This window comes from Elgaria multicarinata, chromosome 14 (genome assembly GCF_023053635.1).
Source record: "Elgaria multicarinata webbii isolate HBS135686 ecotype San Diego chromosome 14, rElgMul1.1.pri, whole genome shotgun sequence".
Classification (NCBI taxonomy): domain Eukaryota; kingdom Metazoa; phylum Chordata; class Lepidosauria; order Squamata; family Anguidae; genus Elgaria; species Elgaria multicarinata.
Window position 1 is genome coordinate 864,357 of NC_086184.1, and position 25,739 is coordinate 890,095.

The 25,739-nt window shown below is 43.9% G+C and overlaps 1 protein-coding gene across 3 annotated transcripts in view; it reads right to left on the reverse strand.

Annotated features, from left to right (window-relative positions):
- Positions 1 to 25,739, reverse strand: part of NFAT5 (nuclear factor of activated T cells 5) — a 46,816-nt gene that overhangs the window by 3,304 nt on the left and 17,773 nt on the right. The window contains exons 1-12 of one of the 3 annotated variants that reach the window (XM_063141451.1): positions 22,814 to 23,946; positions 18,644 to 18,705; positions 17,589 to 18,174; positions 14,298 to 14,490; positions 12,771 to 12,961; positions 9,615 to 9,787; positions 8,513 to 8,647; positions 8,281 to 8,333; positions 7,566 to 7,698; positions 6,961 to 7,038; positions 4,364 to 4,506; positions 789 to 3,276 (exon numbers count right to left, since the gene is read on the reverse strand). In XM_063141451.1, coding sequence (XP_062997521.1) covers positions 789 to 3,276; positions 4,364 to 4,506; positions 6,961 to 7,038; positions 7,566 to 7,698; positions 8,281 to 8,333; positions 8,513 to 8,647; positions 9,615 to 9,787; positions 12,771 to 12,961; positions 14,298 to 14,490; positions 17,589 to 18,145 — 4,144 coding nt within the window. In that variant the 5' untranslated portion in view covers positions 18,146 to 18,174; positions 18,644 to 18,705; positions 22,814 to 23,946. Of the gene's footprint in view, positions 1 to 788; positions 3,277 to 4,363; positions 4,507 to 6,960; positions 7,039 to 7,565; positions 7,699 to 8,280; positions 8,334 to 8,512; positions 8,648 to 9,614; positions 9,788 to 12,770; positions 12,962 to 14,297; positions 14,491 to 17,588; positions 18,175 to 18,643; positions 18,706 to 22,813; positions 23,947 to 25,739 lie in introns of those variants that run through there. The other 2 variants (XM_063141450.1, XM_063141449.1) reach the window with 2 other exon arrangements.

A 25,739-nucleotide genomic window follows, 5' to 3' on the forward strand; every position in this document is an offset into this window, starting at 1 on the left:
GCAGTCTTCCCCAACCTGGTACCCTCCAGTTATGTCTGCGGGCTGCTGGGAGTTGTAGTACAACACATCTGGAGGGCAACAAGTCACAGAAGGCTGACCTACCAAGTCCCTACAGAGCTTTTTCTCTGAGAAATTTAAGATGCGAGTGCTGGTGTCCCAAGGAACTAGGAGAAAGATGCCAGACCCTGCTGGCAGAAAGAAAACGCTCGTTCATGACAAGTCTTTTGGCTCATTTGCCACTGTGATTGCCTAAAAACCACTCCCCACTGCTTCCTCTACCCACCACATCATGCAGAGGTTTTCTGTCATCGGTCTGTCACCGCTAGCTCTGATCCCATCAGTTTATACATGAAGTTGGGATTCTTTTGCCCCAACGTGCGTCACTTTCGTTTACATGAACCAGATTTGCCATTTTGATACCCATTCTCCCAGTTTGTTTTTGTTTTAACCACCCTAAATTATTTGTTATCAGCAAATTTGGCCACCTCACTGCTTACTCCTAATTCCAGATCCTTTATGAAGAAGTGTGAAAAGCATTGGTCCCAATGCAGATCCCTGTAGGACCCCACAGTTCGCATCCTTGCCATTGTTTCCCCCCCCCCCCCCTACTCTCTGCTTTCTGTCCTTTAACCGCTTACTTGATCCCAAAGTTCCTCCTCCTCTAATTCCATGACTGCTAAATTTGGTCAGGAGTCTTTGGCGAGGGACTTTGTTAAAGCCCTTTTAGCAAAAGCCCTCATCTACCACTGAAGCCGATGTCAAGCCTGGGCTCTCTGCTTAAAACTTACTGTCTTGAATGCCGAAGAGGAATATCCCAGAAGTCTGCCGAGATGAAGCCGAGGAGTTCTGCAGCTGGTTGATGGAGCCACCTCCAGGTGCATTGTGGAACATAGTTGCCTGCTGCTGCTGCTGCTGTTGGGGGGGCGACGCAGCCCCCTGGATGCCAGGCATGCTGTTCTGTGAAGAGTAGAGCGGGGGCTGCTGCTGCTGCTGCTGCTGCAACTCTTGCTGGCTCATGCTGTTCTGCAAAGCAGACATGGAAGCCGACGATATGAAGAGGGTGACCGGCTGCTCCTGAGAGCTGGGGGAACCTTGGACCAGCTGGATCTGGGGGGAGCTGTGGAATAAGGCGGGTTGCTGCTGGGGCTCAGCTGGGGTGGAGCCTGGGCTCTGGTTCTGGAACTGCATGGGCTGCTGATCCTGATTCATTGGTGCCAGGCTGCTCTGGGGGTGGAACAGGGACTGGCTCTGCTGCTGCTGCTGCTGCTGCTGCTGCTGCTGCTGCTGTTCTTGGCCAGCCATCGGGTTGGGATTGGAGCCGAACATCATGTTCTGCTCCTGGGGTGTCATTGGGCCGAGGGCATTCTGGCTGCTGAACCTCATGTTCTGCTGCTGCTGCTGCTGCTGCTCTTGGCTAGAGGTGCTGTTCTGAAGAGCCACCAAGGAATGAGGGGACTGGAACATGGTGCCTTGCTGGCTTGGAGGCACCGCTGAAGGAGGGAGGGGACCTAGGGGCACTTGCGCCTGGAACAAGCTCTGCTGTGGGGGTGGGGGCTGCTCTTGGGTAAGCATCGGGCTCTGGAGGTGCGAGAGCGGAGTCTGCTGCTGCTGCTGCTGCTGCTGCTGCTGCTGGAACGAGGACTGTTGCTCAGCGTTAGCAGAAGCCTGCAGCGAAGACATGGAATTCTGGGTGGTAAAGAAGGGCATCTGCTCCTCCTGTGTGACCGAGCCACTCATCGAGTTCTGGGGAAGAAACAAGTTGCCTGCCTGCTGGTCCGGAACAACCCCCATGGCGCTCTGGGAGTGGAACATCGGCGGCTGCAGCTGTTCCGAGGAAGAGGCGGCGCTCTGGCTGTGGAAGAGAGAGCTGGGCGTCTCCTGGGAGATGTTCTGGGCATCTCCAATGGGGCTCTGGGTGTGGAAAAGCTGAGCCTGCGAGTGGGGAGCCTGCTGCAAGAAGCTTCCGGGCTGGAGAGACATCATCTCCCCGCCGCTCTGCTGGAAGAGGCTCCCGCCCTGCTGCTGGGCTCCACTGCCCTGCACCGTGGCCATCATGTTCTCCGAGGAAGAGAAAAGGCTGACCTGCGCCTGACTGTCCCCGCTGTGCTGCATTTGGACCATGGCCTGAAAGACAGTGCTCTGAATCTGTTTCGCTTGACCTGAAGCGTCTTTGCCTTCGGCGGAGCCTGAAGACTGGAACATAGGCGGTCCGTTGCTAGGCACCTGCTGCTGCTGCTGCTGCTGCTGCTGCTGCTGGGACGGAGTAGCAGCTTCACTGCCAGAAACGCTGGTGGGAGAGAATAACTCGCACTGCATCTGCATGTCTTCACTGGTCGACAGCCCGCCCATCATGTGGGAAGCTTGTCGGTACACAGGGGACTGCTGGATGTTCCCGTTTCCTGCAGAGGAGGAGGAGAACAGCTCTGACTGCAACTGGCTGGCTGCCTGGCAGAGACCTTGCTGAATCTCAATCACCATGGCTGCAGAAGTCTCCATGGCTTGCTGCTGCTGCTGCTGCTGCTGCTGGCTGGCTAAAGAACTTTCAGGCTGCGGGTGGACGTTCTCGGTTCTGCCAGAGAGAAGGTCTTCAGCCCTTGGGTGGACCGTGTCAGAGGAGGAAAACATTCCCCGGTTGACTCCATTTTGGATTTGGCTGACCTGCTGGAAAATCTCTACGTTAAGCTGCTCCTGAACGTCCTCGTTGTCGGATCCAGAAAACAAGACAGACGACAACTGCTGCTGCGCTTCCAGGACCTGCTGGACCAAGTCTACGCTCCTGCTGTTGCTGCTGGCAGCGCTGGACTGGAAGTTCCCCGCTTGCAGTTGCTGGATCGTGTTCTGGAGCTGACTCACCCCGCTGGCCGACGAGAACATGTTTGATGACATCTGCTGCTGCAACGCTTGCGCTGACTCTTGGAGCGGCGACTGCTGTTGGGATGCCTCTGTCAGCTGGGACAGAGCCATGACTGCGCTGTCTGGCTGCAACGCCTCTCTGGGCTGGGGCTCTCGTGAGGAGAACTGGGAGGCCTGCTGCAACAAGGTGTCGCTGTTCTGCAGCTGGCTGGGAGCGGAGGCTGCTGGGAAGCTACCAGGCTGCGCGATGTCCTGGGTCTGGAGGCTGGGCATTGTCTCTGGAGTATACGCCTTTGGCGGCAGCTGCTGCGTTTCGCTCTCTGAAGCTAAATGAGAAGCGGTTGAGGAGAAAGCGCCATTCCCCAATATGCTAGACATGCTGGTCTCCAAGGTGGCTTGAGACGGCCCGGCGACACCGGATGCCTGAAGAGAAACACACACAGTCACAAGACAGCGCAAGAGTGAGCTTGCAATTACGACTCGACAGAACTACCTTCAAGCTGAAGGCAGAAAGCATGGAAAGAATGCATTCGTGCTTCTCCAGGATTAGTCCCTTGCAACCACGAAGGCACTGGTCTACGAGAGACCAAAGCGCCATTAAAAAAAGAAAAGGAAGAGTGTCTGTTTAACGCAAGTTACACAACAGCCAGGTGAATATGGATAACACGATCAGTATTTATTGCCATGGAGGACTGGAAAACTGGGATAAGTGGCACTTGGCAACTAAAATGTATCTAGTATTATACCAAAAAGAAACCAAGACCAGACTTCTTAATAACACAAAGCAAGTTGCAATACAGGCCTGTTTAGGCGATTATCTTTTAGCTCTGATGGTTGTTTGTGTGCATTTGGACACTTAGTTATTTGTCCATTAGGCAATGAAATAGCACATTTCCTTGGCTGGACAAAAGTGAATACAGCTAGGCGAGACACGGACATACTTCAGCCTAATGCAAATGTTCTCCCTGGAGTGTAGAATTTTCAGTAAGGGCAGTTTTGGATTCCTCCAGCCCCAAAATAAAATATTTCAATTCAACTACTTTTGGCTATTAGAAAAAAACTTGCAGATATTTTTACAGCTCAGAAACTCAGACATACATGTAGTAAACAAAACTAAACTTAGTATGCCAAACAAACACGCTAAAACTCCGTTGTTTAAGTGCAGTGGAAAATGTCAAAATTCCATTTTTAATAAACTCTAAACAACTGTCCTGTGAGTTGGATGGAAAGAGGAAGTAAACTGCCACCATCACTATCTCTTAAATAGGCTTCAAAAACAGTTTGAATCCTATAAATCCTCCCTCCCTCCCTCCCTCCCTCCCTCCCCCTTATTCCTTGTGCGCTGTGTCTTACATTCAGATAGAAGGCCTGAGGGCAGGGGACTATCGCCCTCCTTATCTTTGTAAACTGCTCTGGTAGCCTTTTTGGCTCAAGGGTGGGATATAAATGCTGTAAATAAATAAATAAATTCTCTCAGGAAATCCAAACCATTGGTCAACGTTCCACTTACGTTAAAGATCGGAGATCTTTTTTCAGCTGCGAGCTCCATTGGAGCAGCATCTTCACTCTTAATGACACTGCTTGGCCTGAGTGGAGTTATCAAGGCACTGGGAAGAATATTTACCTTGTCCAGGTTACAGCCACTCACGTTCGCTGTAACAGATAACAAATACAAAATTAATGCAGTCCTGAAAGATGGCCAGAAGAGGCTGTGACTCACAGTGCAAAGGCAGAGAGAGAGAGAGAGAGAGAGAAAGAGAAAGGGAAGGATCCGTCGCTAGGGCTCTCTCTCTTCTCTCAAGAAATGGGAGTCTAAAGTAAGGCTATAACACATTTCTGAATATACAGAACATAAGAAGAGCTGTGCTGGATCATTGATCCCGGATTTCTTTTACAGTTTGGCTGATTGCTCAAAGTTGTATTCAGATGTGTCTCTGTGTCTGTTGTGTTGTTGTTTTTTAATGTTTTTAAATTTTGCATATTGTTCTTAATCTTTGTAAACTGCTCAGAGAGCTTCAGCTATGGTGAGGTATAGTAATGTAAATAATTCTCCTCCTCCTCTAGTCTGATGTAAATAATAATAATAATAATAATAATAATAATAATAATAATAATAATAATAATAATAATAATTCTGTTCACACAGTGGCCAACCAACTGGCACCCCGGCTGTGGAATGAGCTCCCCAGAGAGGTCCGCCTGGAGCCTACACTGTACTCTTTTCATCGCCAGCTGAAGACCTTTTTATTCTCTCAGTATTTTAACACCTAATTTAACTTAAATTTAAATCTTACTGTTCTAACTCTGTATTTTAATCTTATATCAATTTTGCTGCGTGGTTTTATCCTGGTTGTGCTTTTTATACTGTATTTTGTATTTGTGTTTTTAACCTGTGGGTTGTTTTATTTTGGTTTTAATTTTTGTGAACCGCCCAGAGAGCTTCGGCTATTGGGCGGTATAAAAATGTAATAAATAAATAAATAAATTGCCTCCATTCTGTTTTGTTCCGCTATCAGTTCTTTCCCAAAAGTATCTGTTTCTTATAGTAAGGCATGCAAGTAACAGGTAGAAGGCAGTAAAACAAGACTGTAAAGGAAACAGCAAGCATTTTCCAGGGACCTTTCTTCAGCTGAAGAACAGTCAGCCACGGAAATAATCGTGCAAATAACATGTGCAAGATTACAGCCTGCCGTCATGAGCACCAGAGGCTGGAGCCAAATGTTTAGCGTCAGGAACGGGGGTCAAAGGCATCAGCACTTCACCATGGCTGACAAAGAACAAGCGCAGCAGATTAAACTGCAAGAATGCAGGACTGATACAAGGAAAAGAGAAAGGATGAAATGAGAACGAGAAATATAATCTTGCAAGCTTGTGATCAGCAAGAGCTCAAACTGATGGCAAAGGGTTTAAGGAACGAAGAGGGAGCTAGAGGGAGATATTGGACACAATGCAGAGCAAAACAAACCAACGAACAAGCCCCCCCGCCCCCCCAGCCACCTTTATCAGCCACTTTGGCACCACAAACTTCATTGTTTCCCAACTTACACAATTAAACTGGTAAAAAAAGTGTTAGCCAGGCAAAGGGGTGGGCTCTAATGGGAGAAAGAACATGCCCTAGACATGCCTCTAGCCTTCTAGAAAACACTCAAATGTAGAACATTCAGCCAGCAGCCTGGAGAAGGATCGTAGCACAATGGTGGAGCAACTGAAGGCCCCCAAATTAAGTCCCTGGCCTCTCCAGGTAGGGCTGGGAAAGCCCGCCTGCCACCCTGTGTAGCTGCTTCCAGTCCGTATAGACAGTTCCGAGCTAGGCAGACTGGCGGTCTGGCTCAGTATAAAGGAGCTTCTGATGTTCCTAGCTGGCTGGAAATGGCCCGGGACTGCTTTGCTAGACGGCGTTCAGCTGCAAGCCTGGGGACTTGCCAAACGCTTGACTCTACTAGTTATGCTGCTCCACTTCCATCACACTCCTTCTTGATCTGAAATTTAATTAGCTTCAGGGCACAATTTGTTTTAACAAATAAGGCCACATATACAAATAGGGCAAGTCTTTTATCTTGGTTGTGCTTTTATATTGTATTTTATATTATGGTTTTATACTGTTGTTTTATACTTGAATTGTCTTAATTTTGTAAACCGCCCAGAGAGCTTCAGCTATTGGGCGGTATAGAAATGCAATAAATAAATAAATAAGTCTTTGCAGTACACAAAGAATGTTGAAGAAAACAGCAATACTACAGGTACTGTGAAGAATTGATTGTTCAACAACTAATCCCATAATCCTGTGTTTTGAATGGTGAGGTTTTCGATAATGGTAAAAGTCTTATATTACCCTGTCCATGAAATGCCTTAACAGGTAATCTGGAGCAGCTTCATGCTTCAGCTAAGAACTCTGGGGCATTTTGTCATCCAGAGCAATGCTAATTTATTTATTTCCCCCCCCCCAAAAAAATGTTAAGTGCACATGGAGAGAAGATATGCTCTTGAAGGAAGTTCAGCATTCTCTTAATGTATGTGATCACAATATAGTTTTATGAAGTCCCTTTCTGGTGCAAGTTCAAACTCAAGTAATTTAATACCACAGATTGATTGCTTCAATCAAAATACCTTTGATTGCTTCATCAAAAGAGCAGGGCTGTGTCGGACTGGCTATTTCCTGCTTCACGTTGACACTCAGAGTACCAGCTGTCGATACAAAAGACATCACCAACTTAAAAACAGGCGTAAAGCAAAGCCTTTTTCTGCAAGAGAAGGAAGCCTTAAAATGTTTCTCTCCCTACTCCCCACCCCACCCCCCATTTTCAAGGGGGGGGGGAAATCTAGCTACAGGTTTCCAGGTCAAAACGCAACTGACAGCAACAAAGTTTCATTAACACTGGCCAGCCTTCCTCAATTTGAAGCCCACAGATGTGCTGGACTGCAATGTCTATCATTCCCAGTCATTGCTGTTCAACACATCTGGAGGGCACCAGAGTTGAGGAAGGCTGACACAGGCCCTTGTGACGTGGGGTAGCCCCAAACTCACCCCCCTCCCAAAGGGTCTGCGGCCCACTCCTATGCCCCTGCCCGTCAGGGAGGGCGAGAGGTGCTGCCCACCCAACCATTTTGCTTTCTTCCGCAGCTTCTCCAAGAGTCTCAGAAGCTGAAGTCAAGAAAGGTTCCACAGAAGTACTTTCCAGGGCCCTCACGACAGTTCGTTGCTTTTTACATACATGTGTCCGGAGTGTATGTAAATGGCTGTACGTCGTGCGATCTCCCAGCGTTGGTCACCACATAGATCCCCACGGAAACAGGCGTCGTTATTTGCAGGTCATGATATGGGGGCACCTTCACAATTAGATGATTCTGAACCCAAAAAAGATTGAAGGGGTGTAAAGATTTTACCAACTTTATTCTTCACTGATTGATAATGCTATAAAGTCTGTTCATAAAGGGTAAAGATCACATTCAGGGAACTGAGGTCTGCGCTGAAAAATCTACACAGTTATTAGGTGACTGACGTTCGCCCGAGCACAAAGCTGAGGCTCTCGGGTGTGGTTCCCTGGGCTGCAGAAGTTGGGGAATGCAGAACAATTTTGCAGTTCAAGACTAAGAGGTGAGGAGTGAGGGAGAGCAGCAAAGTTCTGCAATGGGGAGGGAAATAGCTGATCTGTGGGTAACAACAACAAAAAATACCAACTTTGTCAAGTATTATTTTTGTTCAATTATTTGCTCTATTGATTCAGCATATTGGCCACATGGCTTTCAGACAAAAAGTTCAGCCATATGAAGACTGCTTTCAGAACAAATTTATCTATTTGGCTTGGGAGTAAAATGTCTGTAGTTCTTATCTTAACAAGTAATATCTTCAAGAATACATAACAAACCGCATATCCCCTCTATGAACAGGAAAGGTCTATCTAGATATCTCTGGCCCCTAAAAAATACCTGATGAAACAGCTCCATGTCAATTTCCGCTTCTGCTTTCCAAGAGCTTTCGTCTGTTCAAGAGCAAAAGAGTGGAGAGTCACTGCACATGTTCGGCTAAGCTTATTTTGCCCCAACGAGGTTGTCGAGGAGCAGGTGACTCCTTGGCTGCCCACAGGGGCCAACCTTAGCCTGACTCCATCCACAGTAGCCTCCCCTTATTCAGCCTAGGCATGCAAGCTCTGGTACTCACCAGACATGTTCTCTTGGAAGATCACTTTTGTTCCTTTCAAAAAGTTTTTGCCAATCAGAAATACTTCCTCTTCTCCTTTCACTGAGCAACTGTGCAGGCTCTTCTTTAGGATTTCTGGTACACCTGCTGGCTGAGCTACACATTGAAAGGAAGAGGAGCTTTTAAGTGAAAGCAGGCACCAGTGAGCAACACTCCCCAAGAGGACCACAGTGCACTAATCCTTTGGCTAGCACAGCCTATGGGGAAACCGAACATTACTTGCAAAGCTTCTGCTGGGGCAAAGCTCATTCCAGGTTTAAATAAAATACACCCCGGTCTTCTTTCATCTGAGAGAAGCACAACACAAATCCTCTAGGAGCTGGTGCAGGACTGCAATCTACTAGGACGTGCTGACATCCCTCACCATGAAGCGAAACCAAAGTGAAATGGCACTGATTTTCTGGTTGGCAAATGGGCTAGTGTAAGACGTTCCAAAAATCAACTGATTGCCATATATATTTGTGTGTAGCAAAGGGGTCTTTACAATACATATCAATGGGTTGGGACTTTAAAATGGTTTGCGATTTGGGAAATCTCTAAATGCATCTCAGGTGGTTGCTTAAGGCTTCTACCCAGTGTGTAATCCAAGAGATGCCTGCCAGGAATATATTGTGGTATTTAAATATCGTTTTAGGTAAAGTATTTAGCATCAGTTTTTGTGAACTGCCCAGAGAGCTTCGGCTATTGGGCGGTATAGAAATGCAATAATTAATTCATCATAAACCCAATCACACACATCCTCTACATTAATGCAGTGGTGTATCCCAACATCTTTACCACCATCACCACCCTGGAGTAAAAATGGAAGGTTAACTTGAACATACAGTAGTTTATCAGAATAGAATTTGGTTCTGAGCTGATGTACTAGTGCAGTAGCAAAGCTTGGTTTACCCATGTTTTGTTGTTCATTTCACTGAAAACACATAATTGATTCTCTCAGCAATGTGTTTCATTAAACGTCTGGTTTCTTTGGTTCGATTATTCTGTTTTGTTTTTAAAACACAAACTTCTGTAATGGGATAAAACGGAGACACGGAACAGCTCAACAACCAAGGGGACTCACTGCACAAAATGGGCGAGGACGGCGTCTGCAGGGTCAGAGTGGAGCCATCCTTCCGAGGGATGTTAACGCGGAACACAAGCCTGGCCCGAGTGCTTTTTTTCTTGGAACCAGCGATGCCTATTCGAGCTTCAACATCTGCGTTCCTCAGCTTTAATATTCCAACACAGTCCACCCTAGCAACACAAGATTACAGTTACCAACCTGACTTGCCTTCAAGTGGGTCATGAATTTTTTGCCTTCAGGTTAGCCATTTAATTCCTGCCTGCATATGGAAAGCACAGAGATTCCTAGGCCTTCTAGGAAATAGTTGGCTTTTTAACCCAGAATTGCTGAACAGAGCCACAGCTGCATGTGCAAAGATAATGGAAACAGCCAGAGGATGTTCATCTCACCTCAATGTACTCCAGCAGCTACTATCACAGAGCCAGGGTCATCACCCAGAAGATCAAGCAATAGAACTGAATTGGGGAGGAGCGTGTATTAAAATCCCTGCTCAGGCAGACAAACCCTGCCTAACTTTGGGCAATTTAATTTCAGCATTACTTTTTCCACCAATAAAAAGGGGAATACAGCAACTTGCCTCAAGAGTGTGTTTAAGGGAATGACAGTCCATCACTTTGCATATTATTCATACTAGATAAAATGGACATTAAGCTTAACTATGGAAACAATAAACCCAGGAAAAGATCATTTCAACAAAGTTATTGGCTTCCACCCAATGTGCCTCTAACAATAGCAGCTGCACTTGGAAGACAGTGCTGACCAATCAAAGGACAACAGGAGGCTCTTAAAATATTGCACACCATCAGATTTCTTTGGTAGGATAGTAAATGCCATTTGAAAGGAAGAAGAAAGTTTAAACTAGTCACATGGTGATGTACAATTGTTCCAGATAAAAGTAAGAGCCAAGAATCTTCCACTGTTTCCAGAAATAAGCAATTTGCAGTAGGTTACGATACTTCCAAATATATTTGGGGGAGATTGAAAAGACCAGATAATTCCCACCTCCCCAATTTACTAAAAGCAGTAATCCTACCTACTTAAGATATATTCAGAAAGAGTTGGCAAAGGCATTTAAACACACCAGGAGGCAAAATGCTGTCAACAGCCACCAACAAAAAAGGCCGCCTTCAGAGAAAACAGAAGATGGCAGCAGCACTTCAGGCAACAGATCAGAGAAGTAATCTGGGCAACCCAATTATGCTGGCTGGCTGAATGCTCATCACTGGAGCCATCAGTCACTATTCGGAGGTTATTTTACATCTCTCTCTCTCTCTCTTTTAAAAGCAAACACAGAAATTGACACAGAAAAGTGTTGAAGAGACCAGCTTTTAAATTGCTAAACATGTTTTTTCAATTCAAATGATTACCTTTAACATCCATAATATATACATACATTCTGAATCCTCCTCCACCCACCTCCCACCCAGAGAGATGTGCAAGGCCCCCAAAGTGGCAAGAGCCTTAATATCTCACCATGCGGGAAGAGGAAGCTGACTGCAGAATTTTTATTTCATATGTTACAGAGGGGGGAGGAATGCTGCTGTACTTAGTGTTCCTCGGGCACCTGCCAAAATCCAAAGCTGACATGAGGGTAGAACTCAGGGAAACCTCTGCCTCTTGCCTTGAGTCAGTGGGACATACTAGCCATGTCAAAATAAATAGGAGCTTAAAGTGCAGGTTTATTCCATAACCCCAAACCCCACCCGTGATCAAAGCAGGAAATGGGCAGTTCTTAACAGTGACCTTCACAAAAAGGCTGATGTGAAGTAGGTGACTATTCTTCACAGACAAAGAGCCAAGTTCCAGAGATGAGGCAAAGCTCAAACACACCCACCCCCAACTTGGACTAACAGCTGAAACAAGACTTGAACAAAGGTCTCTTCTTAGCCTTTAGTATGCTATCCAGTCGCTAGATCATAGCAGTTTTTAAATTAAAAGGTTGATCCAGTTTAGGGATGGAATCAACATCCAGATTAATTGTTACAGTAGATGAGATTTACCAGGTCACAAGCCATCCACAACTTCCAAGCACACAAGCACAGCGCTCCGCATGGCAGCCACTGTTTACTAGAGCTCTCGGCTTGCTGAAAGGCTGCATTGTTCCGTGCTTCAGAAGAGTGACCAACTCAGAGCCAGCACTGAGCGAGTACCTCATCATATAATACTTTGCTAGCTTCAGATAGCAGCCTAGTTAAAGGGCCTTTTGGCAAGAACACAGCTGATGCCTGTGTCTAGGCTTCCGACCACTGATAAGTCCAGAGCCAGCTCAACGGCAGGTTCCAAAGTGTCAGGTGAACTGAGAAAGCATATTTTTGCCCTCCGCCTACAATATCTCCTAGCTGTCAGCTATAGCTGTTTACCCAAAAGCACATCATCCAAGTTGCGGGGTGGAAACATGAAAACACTTTTTTTCTTGTGGATAACACGCCTGCCTAAGCAAGAGAGAAAACTGCTGGGAAGGAAAACCTACCATTATCTGTATTACAAACTAAGTTAGTTCAGACAAGAACGCAGTGGCTCCATTGGGATGTCATGCTGAGCCATGGTTTAGTGAGACATTAATAAGCCTCGCCTCCTCTCCTGGGCTTGTGCACACGCCCCTTTTTCCAGCTAACTGTGGCTTGTCATTTCATCCAGGGCAACAGACCATGATTAGCATTAAATATGGTTAACTTCAAACAAGCCCACTGCAAACTATGGATTCTAAAATGTGCTTGCTTAAACTAACCGTAGTGAATATTGTCCATACTTTTGGATCCAGACAAGGTGGCAAGTTGTAGTTAACCCAGAAGCCAAAGCTTCCGAGTTCCTCCTCACAACTGCGTGCAGAGGTGGGGAGGGGAATGCGTGACTCACATCTCTAATATATATATATATATATATATATATATATATATCTAATATCACTCACATCTCTAATACATTGCGTCTTTTTTACATTTCTAAGTACTTCTGTGGTTGAGTGTTATCACCCTTATTGTGCCATAAGCAGAATGTGCCAGCCAGAGCCCCACAGAGCTCTTGACTGTGGCCAGTGCGCAGCAAATAATCCACATGTATTCCAGGATCTCCACATTTATTCCATTCTCTGTGCATTTCGAAATGCCAGATCCAAGAAGGTACTACCAATTGGATGTACAAACAGTGACTTACGCCAGGGTCATGTTGTTGCTGGGATCCAAGCCCACCTCAATGACTGTGGTGCCTTCTATGTCCACCTCTTTGCAGGGCGTGGTGTTTCTTCCTGTAACCCTGCAGGCCTGATAGAATCCATGAGGCTTCACCCGACCAGAGTCATTCCCCACAAACACCTGTAGTGTCACAGGCTCATTATGACCTTCCAGCTGGAACCAAAAAATAAGCACACAAGAGTTAACGGACTACAACAGGCAGTGCAACTAACTTGCAAACGCTGACAATACAAGGATATTTTTGAACTGGATCCCTAGCTGGGTGTTAAAACTTGATGTGCAGTATGTTGTCCCTTTTACCACATTCACAAACCTATACTTTATTCTCAAATTGAAAGCCTTTCATCACAATTTTATTGTGTTTATTGTATTATGAATCCAAAGTCCCTTCAGACATGAGGGCATTTTCAACAGAATACTTTGGAGAGGAATGGACTTTTTAAACAGGGTAAGCATTACACAGAAACATTATCGCAAAGTCCTAAACAATTCCAGTTGTTAAGATATTCTTTAAACAGCTAAACAGCCACCTTGAGCATCATTTTCTTGGTGGAAAGGTGAGGTACAAATCAAAACAAGTCATTAAAAAAAAACAACCCACAAAATCTCTGCTATACTGTTAAGCAAAACGCTTTATAATCTCTCAGGAAAAAAAGTCACTATGCAGCCAAAAAAAATCACTATAAGCCAACTCCCCTACCCCCCCCCCCAAATATGAATTCCCACTACCTTTTGTTGTATTATATGTGCAACATCCACAAATTCCCATCCATCTCAGCCAGCATGGCTGAGGAACGATGGGAGTTGTAGTCTGGAGGGCCACAAGTTCCTCACCCTGACAGAGCAAGGATGGGTTCAAATGGCTTAGTACCACGTAGCATTTCCTAGGTGCATTACGGAGCTGTAAGACGACCTCCCAGAAGGCTGCCCTTCCTCCAAGCTAAAAATCCACAATATTTTACAATTCAGACTCCAGGTGCCATTGCAGGCACAGGGCCCGTTCAGTTTCAGCAGTGCCCTTGAGGGCTTCCTCATGCCTTTCCTGAGGCAGTGGCATACATGAGCACACGGCAGTTCGCTTGGTTCCCGGTGAGCTGCCTCACAGACAGTGCTCTGTGCATTCATTTAAACGTTAAGAGCTGAGAGCAGCTATTGGTCTATATTTACACATCCTCCACCCAGCAAGAAAGGCTCCCCTGTGCTTAGCCAAGAAACACCCAGTTCTCTGCTCTCCAAACAACAAAATAGCCACATCCCTGAGAAATATGGAATTATATACACAAATTCTAATTTTGTGCCATTTAACACTGAAAATGACAAGGTCAATATTGAATGACATCACATGGCCAGGCGGAATGATTTGCCACAGCAGCGAAACCCATGAAGATCTGGAGGACCAAAACCCAGTCCTGCCTAGGACTCAAGAGCTGACCAGCGCCAGCACCCTTTTAGTTCTCCCCTCACCCTGCCCCCTCCAGGCCTGGCGTACCTTGACCGTGGGGAATCCTTGCTGCGTTCGGTCTTTCACTGAGCCCCGGCTTCCCTCCGTTAAGTAGCGAGCTCTGTGCTGAGTCTCCGGCTGCACAACTATCTTCAGCTCCTTGCCCTCGCTTTTACCAGGGTACTGACCACATAACATAGGGCTCTTCTTCCCTCCGGTTGCTTTCGGGGCTTCTGATGTTCTGAGGTGTGAAAGCAGACCAGTGGACATGTTACCAGAGGCTTTCCTCCAAAAGCAAGCAAAGCCTGGCCAGGGGTGGGGGAGAGACACACACAGACTGGGGCCATAGTTCTAAATGGGCCTATTTAAAACCACAGAGCCAGTATACAGACAGCAAAGAAATACAGAGGGGGAAGAAGTGTGATGCCCTCCCACACAACAGAAATTAAATCACTGCAACTAAAGAACACAGCCTGAAACTGAAGCCCCTTTAAACTTGTTTTAGTACTAAATGTGAGGGGGGAAACGTATACGTGGCATAGGCAACAGTACCTGCATACATCCAGCCAGCTGGCATGAGATGACAGCCATCCTTGAATTGTTTGCCACGCTTTTCCTCACTAGTTGTGACCATTTCGAATGAACAGTGGTTATTGCATGTTTACAGAAATTTCCCTAGACACTAATTATGTAAATAAACACATATGGCTGAGCAGAACTCACACGTTAAACATGGAATATTAAAACCTCTGTCCTTTAAGTGAAATGTGAGTTTTGAAATGGGCATAGTTAGGCCACAAACATATCATGTATGTATTTTAGACCCTTTAATTACTATACTGTGACAAAACTATTCATACTATGAACGTTTCAGCCATATCACAGAAAACACGATCGCTGGATATCACTTATTTCGGATCTAACAAAGATTACATCTGCTTCACAGTGCATTCCCCCCCCCTTTATATATAGTGGACCCCTTCCAGCAGCACTTGGAACTTCCCAGTAATTCCACCGGGGGGGGGGGGAGGGCTAGCCTTCCTACCAAAGCCAATGGCACTTAAATAAGCTTCCTTGTGCCTACATTTTCTCTTTAAAACAAACATAATAGAAGGAAAAGTACTGCCTGTTCATCTCACCAGGCTGAAAAAATATTATAGAACGTAACATGTTTTATTACATTGGTTTGGATGTAACAAAAATTACTCATAGACTGACCCAGTTAAGCGTGTTTCTACTTAGCAACACGGAGGAAGGAGCCTCTGCTCTTTTCAGAAGTAAATGAGTCAAAACACCATCTAGCTGCTGTTGCTAATGTACATTCTGTGTAGCATCCAAGGTGAAGCGATATATTTCCATGCTAAAAGGAAAGGCAGGCTTCACGCTTACTTTGCTCCTGACCTTGCAGCAGTTCAAGTTTACAGGCGCTATATGGTGACAGATGAGGTAGATTTATTCATTTAGAACCGTCTCTTTTTTGCTATGTCTGCTATAACAGAAGTAATACATGCAACAGAGCTCAGCGTTGTACCAGAAGTGTTGTCTGGAAACTGCATTGGATGGTCAGTTCCATAATTAAAATCTGTTTGAAGAAGCCCTCCAAAGTACATTGTTTTTGGCCATTCCAAGGTACCCAGAAAAGACTGTCTGGCCTGACTGCATGGACATTTTTGATAAATCATGAACAAGAGGGTCACCCATATCGTTGGGGTTATAAAGACCCAACTCCCAACCTTTTCTTCGTCAACTCTAATTATGGTGCAGTCACCTGAGAGCATAAGAGTTTGCTCCGAGGGCTTTAACTTCAAGATCAGGAAGGCTATTTCATTATTCTCTAATACTGCAAAGAGCTTCAGTTTGTACAGGTCCCCACCGGCTTGCTCGGATGACAAGGACAGGTTGTGTTGTCTGAATACTTGACTGCTCCTGAGTACCGCAGGTTTGTGGACAAAAGCACCTGCCTTCCTCCTTGCATTCTTGGATGTGCACTAAAGCATCTGACCAGGGGCCTGGGAAGCCCTAAACCAGTTCTCATGATGCAGCATTGGGCAAGGCTACCTTGAAGCAGAACATTTTCCTTTAATTCCATTTATGTGGGGAGAACAGGATTACAGATCAGGTTTCATGGAAAAGCTTACCCCCGTCATATCTGCAAATGCCCTTCGGCAGGATTTTTAAAAAAAGAAAACAACACCACTCAGGAGAGTTTCTTATAATATACTTTTGCAAAGTGATATTTTAATTATGGAACTGGAATAACACAGAAAACACAAACTGAAGGTGCTTTTCTTTTAGATAGGAAAGTGCTTCCCTCCCCCACATCAGTTAATATTCACCAACCCAAGTTTAAATATGAGAACATACCACACATACAGAATGTAAAATAAGCCCACTGTTTGATTATGAGCCACAAGAAGTAACAGTATTGTAAACCAGTGGACAATGTGTGGATTGAAAGATTCCCCTGTACATGAGCAGAAAGCTCTTCATATGGCAGGTGCGGGGTGTTGCTGATTTTGCAGGCAACTCCCCAGCACCTGAACGGAGGGGACTGCAGTCTTCTGAAGTCTGCTTTTTAGGGATGTGGGGCTCCAGAAGGGGGGGAGGAATAACCAACTGACATACCCCCATGTAAGCGACAGTGCCTTCTGTTCACATAGTGGGATCCTTGGATCCAAGACATTGTTTCTAAATTGAAATGCAATTAAGTGAAGAGTGTGAAGTGGAAGAGATGAGAAGCCACCACCCACGCATGGCTACAGACAACACACATGCACACAACCGAGAAGCACACAGCAAACAAGATTAGAGATTTATTTCTGAAAAATCAAATACAGAACTGAAGTGACACGGAACACAAATTTGGTTTAGCGTATCTTAACATTTTAGTAAGTGTTAATATAATAAGAACAGTATCAGCTGCCTTTAATTGATGGAGAGAGCAAAACAGAAGAAGGAGAAGTGCAGACTTAGATCCTCACAAACAGTTTGTATGCCACTGTTGAAGAAGACACAGCGGAGCCGATCTCAGCTTCAGGAATTTTTTTAAAACATGGTTTTACTGGAAAACTTTCTATCCACTAATCAGGTTCCATAAGGAAGTGCTGGACAACTGTTCCAGGTCTGATTAGTTCAATGGCTGCTAAATTGGCCTAGAACATATTCTAATACCACAAATGTGTACCTTGCATTTTAGTATAAGAAACCATTGAACTTAGTTCCACATATCAACTCTCCTGTATTTCTGGGTGAGAACCTGAGCTGAACTCTAGGGAAAAGTCAAGGTAATGTTTTTGTTTTTTTAATATATGTTGATAGAACATAAAGGCAGATACCAACCCATTTCCTGCTTTCAGGTTGCTTTTGCTGTCCGTGCTGAGCTGAGAAAGGACATAATGAGGCGCTTTGGCACTGTCAGCATCAAAGATATCCATGGTCGATTCTTCACAATCTCGCCGTTTGATCCCCGGCCTCTGCTTTGGATTTCGTTTACGTGATTTACGCGGCACCTCAGTGTTATCATTGTAGGAAGTGGTGCTCATGTTACTGAAGTTGGAGGGGGAATCCTCCATCCACATACTGCAGCTTTGCTCAGACTCCAATCCGCACCCCTCATCCTGGCAGGACATCCGACTGTTGTCCAGCAAATCCTCCGGTGGTGGCGAGATGTACAGGACCGTGTGCCTCTTCGGTGTGGACTGTTGCTGCTGCTGCTGCTGCTGCTGCTGCTGCGGCTGGACTGTGTTATTGGTTAACTGCTTGTCACTTACCCCTCGGTTACTTACCCCCATGGCTGAGGAGCAGCTCTCCACTTGCATAGCTTTGCTGTCAGTGACTGAGGTAGAGTAAATGGTGGGACTGGAAGAGGTGGTAAAGGAGCTGCAAGCACCGCCCATGGAGGAAGAGGAGGGAGCTGAAGAAGCATCTGCGGTGTACAATTCAGAAGTAAATACAGGGTACATGATTCCAACTGTGCTGGCTATAGCAGTCCCTTTGAAATAATGTGATTGGTGAACTTATTTTTTCCCCAAATAAATGTTTTAGAATTTGGCTTGTTTTGGAATTTAAACAGAGCTTAAGCAACACAGAAGTATTCAGAAAAAGTATCCAAATGGTACTTTCAATTTTTGTGTGTGTGGCAATCAGCCTTTTTTTTTAAAAAAATAAAAATTAAAATATATATCCTTGAAGTCATACAAAGGATGCAAACAAACAAGGGCACTTTTATTGCCTCGGCTGGACTATTAGTTTAAGCCATTTTATCTAAAACGACAGAAACCCCAATGCAAGACGTATGCTTTTAGGCCACATTCAATGCCAATCATTCGGCTTCTGAAATTTTTGGAAAAGATGGGACTGTGCTTAGCCACAAAGTATTAAAATAAGTTTCTAACCTATGAAGCAGAGAACTACAGGTCATTTTTAATGCAGACACTCCCTGCTTCAGAGGCAAATCCTGGAATAAAAATATGAGAAAATAAATGAGAAGAGAGCTGCTGATTATTCCAGATATCAATTATTAAATGAGAAATGAAATATAAAAATAACTTAACTGCAACAAAATGGAACTGGTACCAATCACCATGTATGGTTTTAGGAAAATTAATCAACTGAGATTTGAAATCAGAGCATGCTGGGCACTGAAAGGCAAGAAGATGGAAGAGGCAGAATCAAGCCACCTCCCTAAGAATTTGTTCATTTGACCCCATAAAAAGATAAAGTTCCTCAGCATGACTGATGCACAGGTAGAACTACATCCCTCAGCAGAAAGGGATTATTAGGGATGATAGCTAGATCGCTCTGTGAAAAAGCGTATTGGGCTAATATTTAGATTTTTGTAGGAGACTATAATGGTTACTCAGGCTTCTTTCAAGCAGAACAGGCAAGAAGGGTTCTTAGGTACAAGGTGAGCCTTCGCTCATCAACAGCTCTCCTGAAATCAAAGTAACTGCTCTGAGTTAAGTAGATGGTGGTCCAGAGCTGTCTGCATATGCCCCAGAATTCTACACTAATGGAAGAACCGATCTCAGAATAATCAGCTAACTAATAGTTGCATTAAATTGACAGTAATATCTGCTGAAGAGAGCCAACAACATGGTTAATACTTCTCTTAACTATAAAAGTGAAGTCTTCTTCTAATAAGTCACTGAACTGAAATGGAATTATTTCAGTGTATGTAAATTCAATCCTGACTGTTTAAGGTCTTTGCAGGTTTTAAAAGTTGCACTTATGGTTACATAGGCATAATGATAAAGCATACTGACTTCTTGGCTAAATGAGAGTTAGTATTGCATTAAGAAGCCCAAGAAACATAAACAACGAGAAAACAGATCAGTCTTCTGTTTAGCTTTAGTCGTGAAGGTTTCAGAAGAAATTGTATCTGCTGGGTACCACCAGTGCATTGTTCCCTAGAGCCCCCTCCCCCAATCTCCAGCTAATCTCTGGAATAATCTGGACCCCCTGACTGATACCAGTTCCATTTTCCAGCTTGTTCCTTGGCAAATGCAGTGGCTGAAACTGGAAGATTCAGTCACTCAGAACTGCATTTTAATTAAAGAAAAACATTTCTCAAATCCTTTTTAAATCATGCATTAATGCAGTGCTTTCCTTAGAAAGATGTACAATTTGCTAATTTCTGTGACTATAGTTGCTGATTTGCAGCCACTTTGAGTAAGAACAGGTTGCTACTGGACATGTTTGTTTGTTTTTAACTAGCTTTTGTTAAAAGAGCACTAGCTTTTACTTAGTTTTTAAACACTTGCCCACCGAGAAATACAAGTATGCAGCTCACATACATTAGATGTTCTACATGCACTGTGCAAAGTAATGCATGCAGGAAGAAGGCTGCACACTTGCATTGCCACAGACAATGCGCTCCCACCCCACCCCACCCCGCAATAAGGAAACCCCATGCAGAATGTGACCATCTTTGGATTTCTACCCAAGTCAAAGAGGATCACAAGAGGGGCAGGCAAGCTGCTTCATTTCTGATGCAACGCGTAGAGAGCTCATCATCTGAGCCAGGGTGTTTGAGACCAGCCCATTACTCTGGCACACATTTCTTTCAGTGGATAGTGTGGGCAAAATATTGTGCCAGCTCTGGAAAAGAAGCACCCATATGCCTATCTAAAATTGACATGTTTAGCACTTTTCACACCTGTCCACACTGGGGCAGTTATGCTAGGCAGGTTTAAACCCTGCAGAGGGACTTCACATGAAGTTAAAAAATATCCCATCAAGAAAGCCATTGATTCCTGCCATTTATTAAACAAAATGTTAGCAGAAAGTTAAATAGCTGGGAACTCCCTCCAATTAATACTATTTTACAGAGAACTTGGAAAGAAAGATTAATTTGCTCTTATATCAGGAGCCTACTTTTCTATTGGAAGCCCTGTGCATCAGTGATGCCGACTGCAACTAAGGTAAGTCAGGGCATTTATTTATTACATTTTTATACTGCTCAACAGCCGAAGATCCCTGGCATGTTAAACAATTGCTAAGTTTACTTAATCACAACTGTGCCAAGTTATAAACTGAAGGCTTTCAAAGCTTAAAAAATAAGAGAGTTTAGTTACACCAATTAAGAGGAATCTACGACTAATATCTTACTGCTGTATTTGAAGTTTGCAGATACTTCATACTTTTGAGCTGAATAAAGCTCAGCAGAAGATCAATGCATTGTATTGCTGAAATGAATGCTTATTTTTCATAATCACAGCTTAAGTGAAGTGTGAACTAAGTACAATTTGAAGAGCATAAAATGTAATGGCAAACCCGTGACTGATTGCTCCACACTGAAGCAGTCTCAATCAAACTTAAAAACAAAAACACTATTTTACTTGATCCCAAGAGTCAGGATAGTCGGTGTGCAATTTTTGCTTGCCAGCCATGAAGAGTTATTTATGCCTAAGACAAGAGGAAATTGGCTGGATCAAGGGAGGTAGTAGTTAGCAGCATGAGACCCTTCTACATCCCATTTGGCAACTTTAAGATCAAGAGCAAATGTGGAATCCTCCCTCTTTACTTCTAAGATTGAAATTACTCTCTAGGACCCAAGAGACCCAGCCCAATAAGCACAAACTCGATGTTGGGGGAAAGTTGGATATTTTACTGCATTTTGTGAAATACAAAATTACATACTAACAAGGCTCAATTACATCTTAATGCCATTTCAGAATTACAATCACATGCCGAGTATGTTTTATGACAGTCTGCAGGGCCATGGTGACAAGAACTGTAATACACAGTATCTGTGCAAGTCATTTGATAATTGACTCATCCAAGATCCAAATAGGAGAAAAACCCTTTGAGCTCCAATACCATCAATATTCCAAGCTGAAACTCCATATTTTAAGAATGCGCAGCGAGCTTCTGCAACCTTACTGGCTTCAGTTCTGTTTTAGAAAAGGGAAAATCAAAGCAAGCCGGCACAGCACAAAGTAAGGGCCACCCCCTGCTCTGTACTACAATGATAGCGCCAGAGTTTATCTCAGTTGGCAATAACCCTTGCTCATGCTCACTCATTGCCTTCCAGTCACTAGCAGCTTTTAACCTAAATGCCTGTTTCATTTTTATGGAAGTCAGGCAGAGTTTTTAAAGCCTCTCCTCTCCTCTGAATAAGAATCAGGAGCTGAGAAGCTGGCCTAATCAAAGAGGTTATAAGGTGCTGCTTGAGTTGCTACCGAAAGCTACAATGGCTTTGTAGAACCTTGGGAGACTTAAGGCTATAAGATATGAGGCCCTTTTAAATGCCTCTGTCCTTCATCAGCTCAATACAAGCCACAAAGGGATTTGCTATCTTTACGCAAAGCTTAAATGAAGGCATTTCTATCCCTAAGATATTTTGAGGCACTTTCTCGACATAAGCCCTTCAGGGCCACACAAGCATCAGTTTAGTGATGAGAAAGTAACTGGCAGCTACCCTGCAATGTAAGTCACCTCTCAAAGTAGAGAACGTAAAGAGATCAAAAGCCAATACTTGTGGTGCCTTTGCAAATTTCTAGCCATCTTTATGCAAACCACTACAATGCACAAGCAGCCGATGAGAAGAACTCAGTGCTTTCCAGAACCTAGCACACTTGCCATGCTGTCTGCTACTTGCTGTTCAGGAAACAGAATGAAAAAGATGAGCATTCAACAACACAGGGCGAACCCCTGAGATTTTGACAGGTCCCAGTTTCCAGAGCCTGTCCCCCTATAAGTGTCATTTATGAAACTGCATTTTCTATTCGTGGCAGTCTCGGCTTCCAATATTGTCCAAATCTTTTTGTGCATGAATTTTGCAGGACCAGTGAACACAAGACACAGTTTTGGAGAAAGACAGACGGACATGAGCCCTTGTGTTGTCAAAGGCAGAAGTATGAACCAGAACATACAAAGTGGCTGCAAACCTGCTTCGACACCTTCAGTGCCAACTTTGTCTTTCTACTTTTTTTCAGCTTCATTTATTGAAGTAAAGTCAAAAACTTTATAAGAGTTTAACTTCAGTCAATCCACTATTTATAAACAAAACAAAAACAAAAAGAAAGGAAAGACTTATGAAGAAGTCTGAAAACAAGACCGACCTATACCCTGGGTGAGATTGGATGGGTTAAGTGTCTCTGGTACTATTTGTCTTCACTATTGACAGACACTGTCACACAACCCACCACACGATGCCTGTCTCTGAATGGCGGAGCTAGAATGCAAGTTAAGTGTATTAATAGAGAAAACAACTAGCATCCCAGCAAATATCATAAAGCAATCCAGTTTACTTTAAAAGTTCAAGGCAGATTCAAAGTAGGTTGGTTACTTACATTAAACCCCAAACAATATTACATTCCCCCCTACATTCACGTGCCAAAACAAGTAGCATTTAATAGAGTAAAGACAGGATTCGGTCTGCTTTGACAAACAGAAAATCCATCACTTAACCCTCGTGTTTACAGATGCACAAATGGTTATTTCTTACCTGGAACATTTGTTGGGTGCTTCAGATTCACCAATTCAGATTGGATGGTCTGACACTCAAGAGTGACAATCAGATACAGCCAACCAGCAAGCTGAAATTCAGGACCCTCACACTTCCTTTACCCCCAACTTGTCTCTCCAGATGAATAGCGCTATGATGTCTTGACGGATAAGACTTAACACTTTTCCAAATAGGAAATGTCTGCCCTCTCCGCTCCAATCCCTTCTAAAATGCCATCCTTTTCTGAAACTGATAAGGAACACAGTGTTCATAATCCCACAGGTAAATTCTCTGTAGGTATTAGCAAAACACTGCAACTACTGCTCAGTGGAAGCACAGACTGAAAGCTAACAAATTCATCCCAAACAGCAACTCCTACAGCAACAATAGTGTTTCGTTCAGGAGCTTAGGGGATACTTATGGTAATGTAACTATGTCAGTCAAGAAGATAGAAATACCCATAACAGAAGAAGAAGAGCTAGGCTCTTCTTCTTCTTCAGTAGGGGTAACATTTGTAACAGGGGCCATTCTTCAATGCACTGTGCAGAACATGAAACGCTCAAATTGCAAAGCCATTCAAGCAGATACTTTCCCTAGAACAGCTGAAGCTACACAAAGCTAACCAGACAATGAACTCTCCTATGCCTTTCTGGGATCATTTGCATGCCATTATGAGCCTAAGAAAACTAATAATGCTCAGAGCCTACTGTCTGATCAGGAACCATATACCATCACACAGGAAGAAGAACCTGCCCTCAGGAGACAGGCTAAATCAGTTGAAGTACCTCTTCAGCCATAAACAGCTGGTACTTCCAAACTGAAAATCACTAGAGAACTTTACCAGAATTACCTTCTAATTATGGGTGCTCTGGGATGTAATTTGGCATTATTCATGCTCTACCTCAAGTCTTATTAACCATACCAAAAGGGAAGGAAAAGATTTCAACCATAATCCACGGTCGTATAAATGATAAAGTCAAAATGACTTCTATGTAATCAGTTTCTGAAAAACTACATATCCCATATATGATCGAAGTTGGTATTTCTGGTTAGAATACTTTAAGGCGGCTTGCAAAAACATGCCAACTGATTATGAAAAATTCAGTTTCACTAGCAACCCAGACTACACCAAGGATGAATACTAAATTGGGTTGGATCTGGAATTTGTCATGCTTAAGTAGACCCATTAAATCAATGGGACTTACATTAGTCATGACTAATGGGCCACTGAAATCAATGGATCTACTTGAAGCATCACTGTCTGGATCCTGCAAGTTTGGTTTGACTGATGCATCTATATTATCATTTACCTTGTGATATCATAGCACTGAAAAACAGCTTAGAAAGATTTGAAGCAGGTCACTCCTAGGACCTATTTTCATGGCATTTCCTCTTCCTCCTCACATTGCAGGGATTCTGCTGAGAATCACTACAGAGTACTGAACTCTTTTTGGCAAGATACACCTAGCAGCAGACTGATGACACGGAAGGAATAAACTCTCAAGTCAGATAAAAACAAGCACTATTAAGGCCTTATCTGGCTTTAAGAGATTGGAACCTCTTTCTAGCTTACTAAAATACAATTAATCATAGAATCATAGAATAGCAGAGTTGGAAGAGGCCTACAAGGCCATAGCGTCCAACCCCCTGCTCAATGCAGGAAGGTTTCACCTTCAATGCAGGAAGGTTTCAAGGAGGTTCAGAAAGAAGCTGAGGACTATCTGAAAATTCTAGATTGCTAGTTGGGTGATTTGTGAAGAAACCACCTCATATTTGGATTGATGAATATGAAACACAACTTTTATGTTAAAATAATAATCAAATGTGCTCTTGAAAGACCAAATCACCAAGACAGTTTTAAAGTGGTTTAGACTGATTTGTAAATTGAAAGCCAAACGTAATAGTGGAACTAGTAGTCTGTTCTTGCAGGCCTTCATACCTGAGATCAGCCAATCCCGTTCCTCCAGAAATCTGAAGTTAACTGCAGCAAGCCTTTATGTAACCCGTTTATGTGTCCCAGAACCATGAGATCAAAGCAGTGAAAGAAAGACCTGGGGCAATCTGATTTGCGGCCAGATACTCTGTCACCCTGTGGCTAGGGAAGCAGAGAACAAATGAAGTTAAGTCTTAAATAAGGAAAATATTTTTCACCAGCCCTCACCTCTTAATCTAGTCACTGGCACCAGTAAAGGCAACTGCGTCAGACAGTTTAAATAAGGGAGAGGGAGCTCAAAATGTAGCCAAAACACAGAACACTTTCTTAGTTTTGTGAAGAAACTGAAGTCAAAAGGGTTGCCTGAAGTGACCAACTTGAATTCCTACAATTATTCAAAAACTCTGTCATAGCAGGATAAATAAGAGCAGATACAACAGAGCTACACAAAATAATAAAGATATTTGCTTTTATGTCATAAAGAAATAGATTCCCAAAGTTCTAAATCTAACTAGGAGGAGGGCTTTCTCTGCTGTGGCACCCCAGCTGTGGAATGAGCTCCCCAGAGAGGCCCGTCTGGCACCTACACTGTACTCTTTTTGTTGCC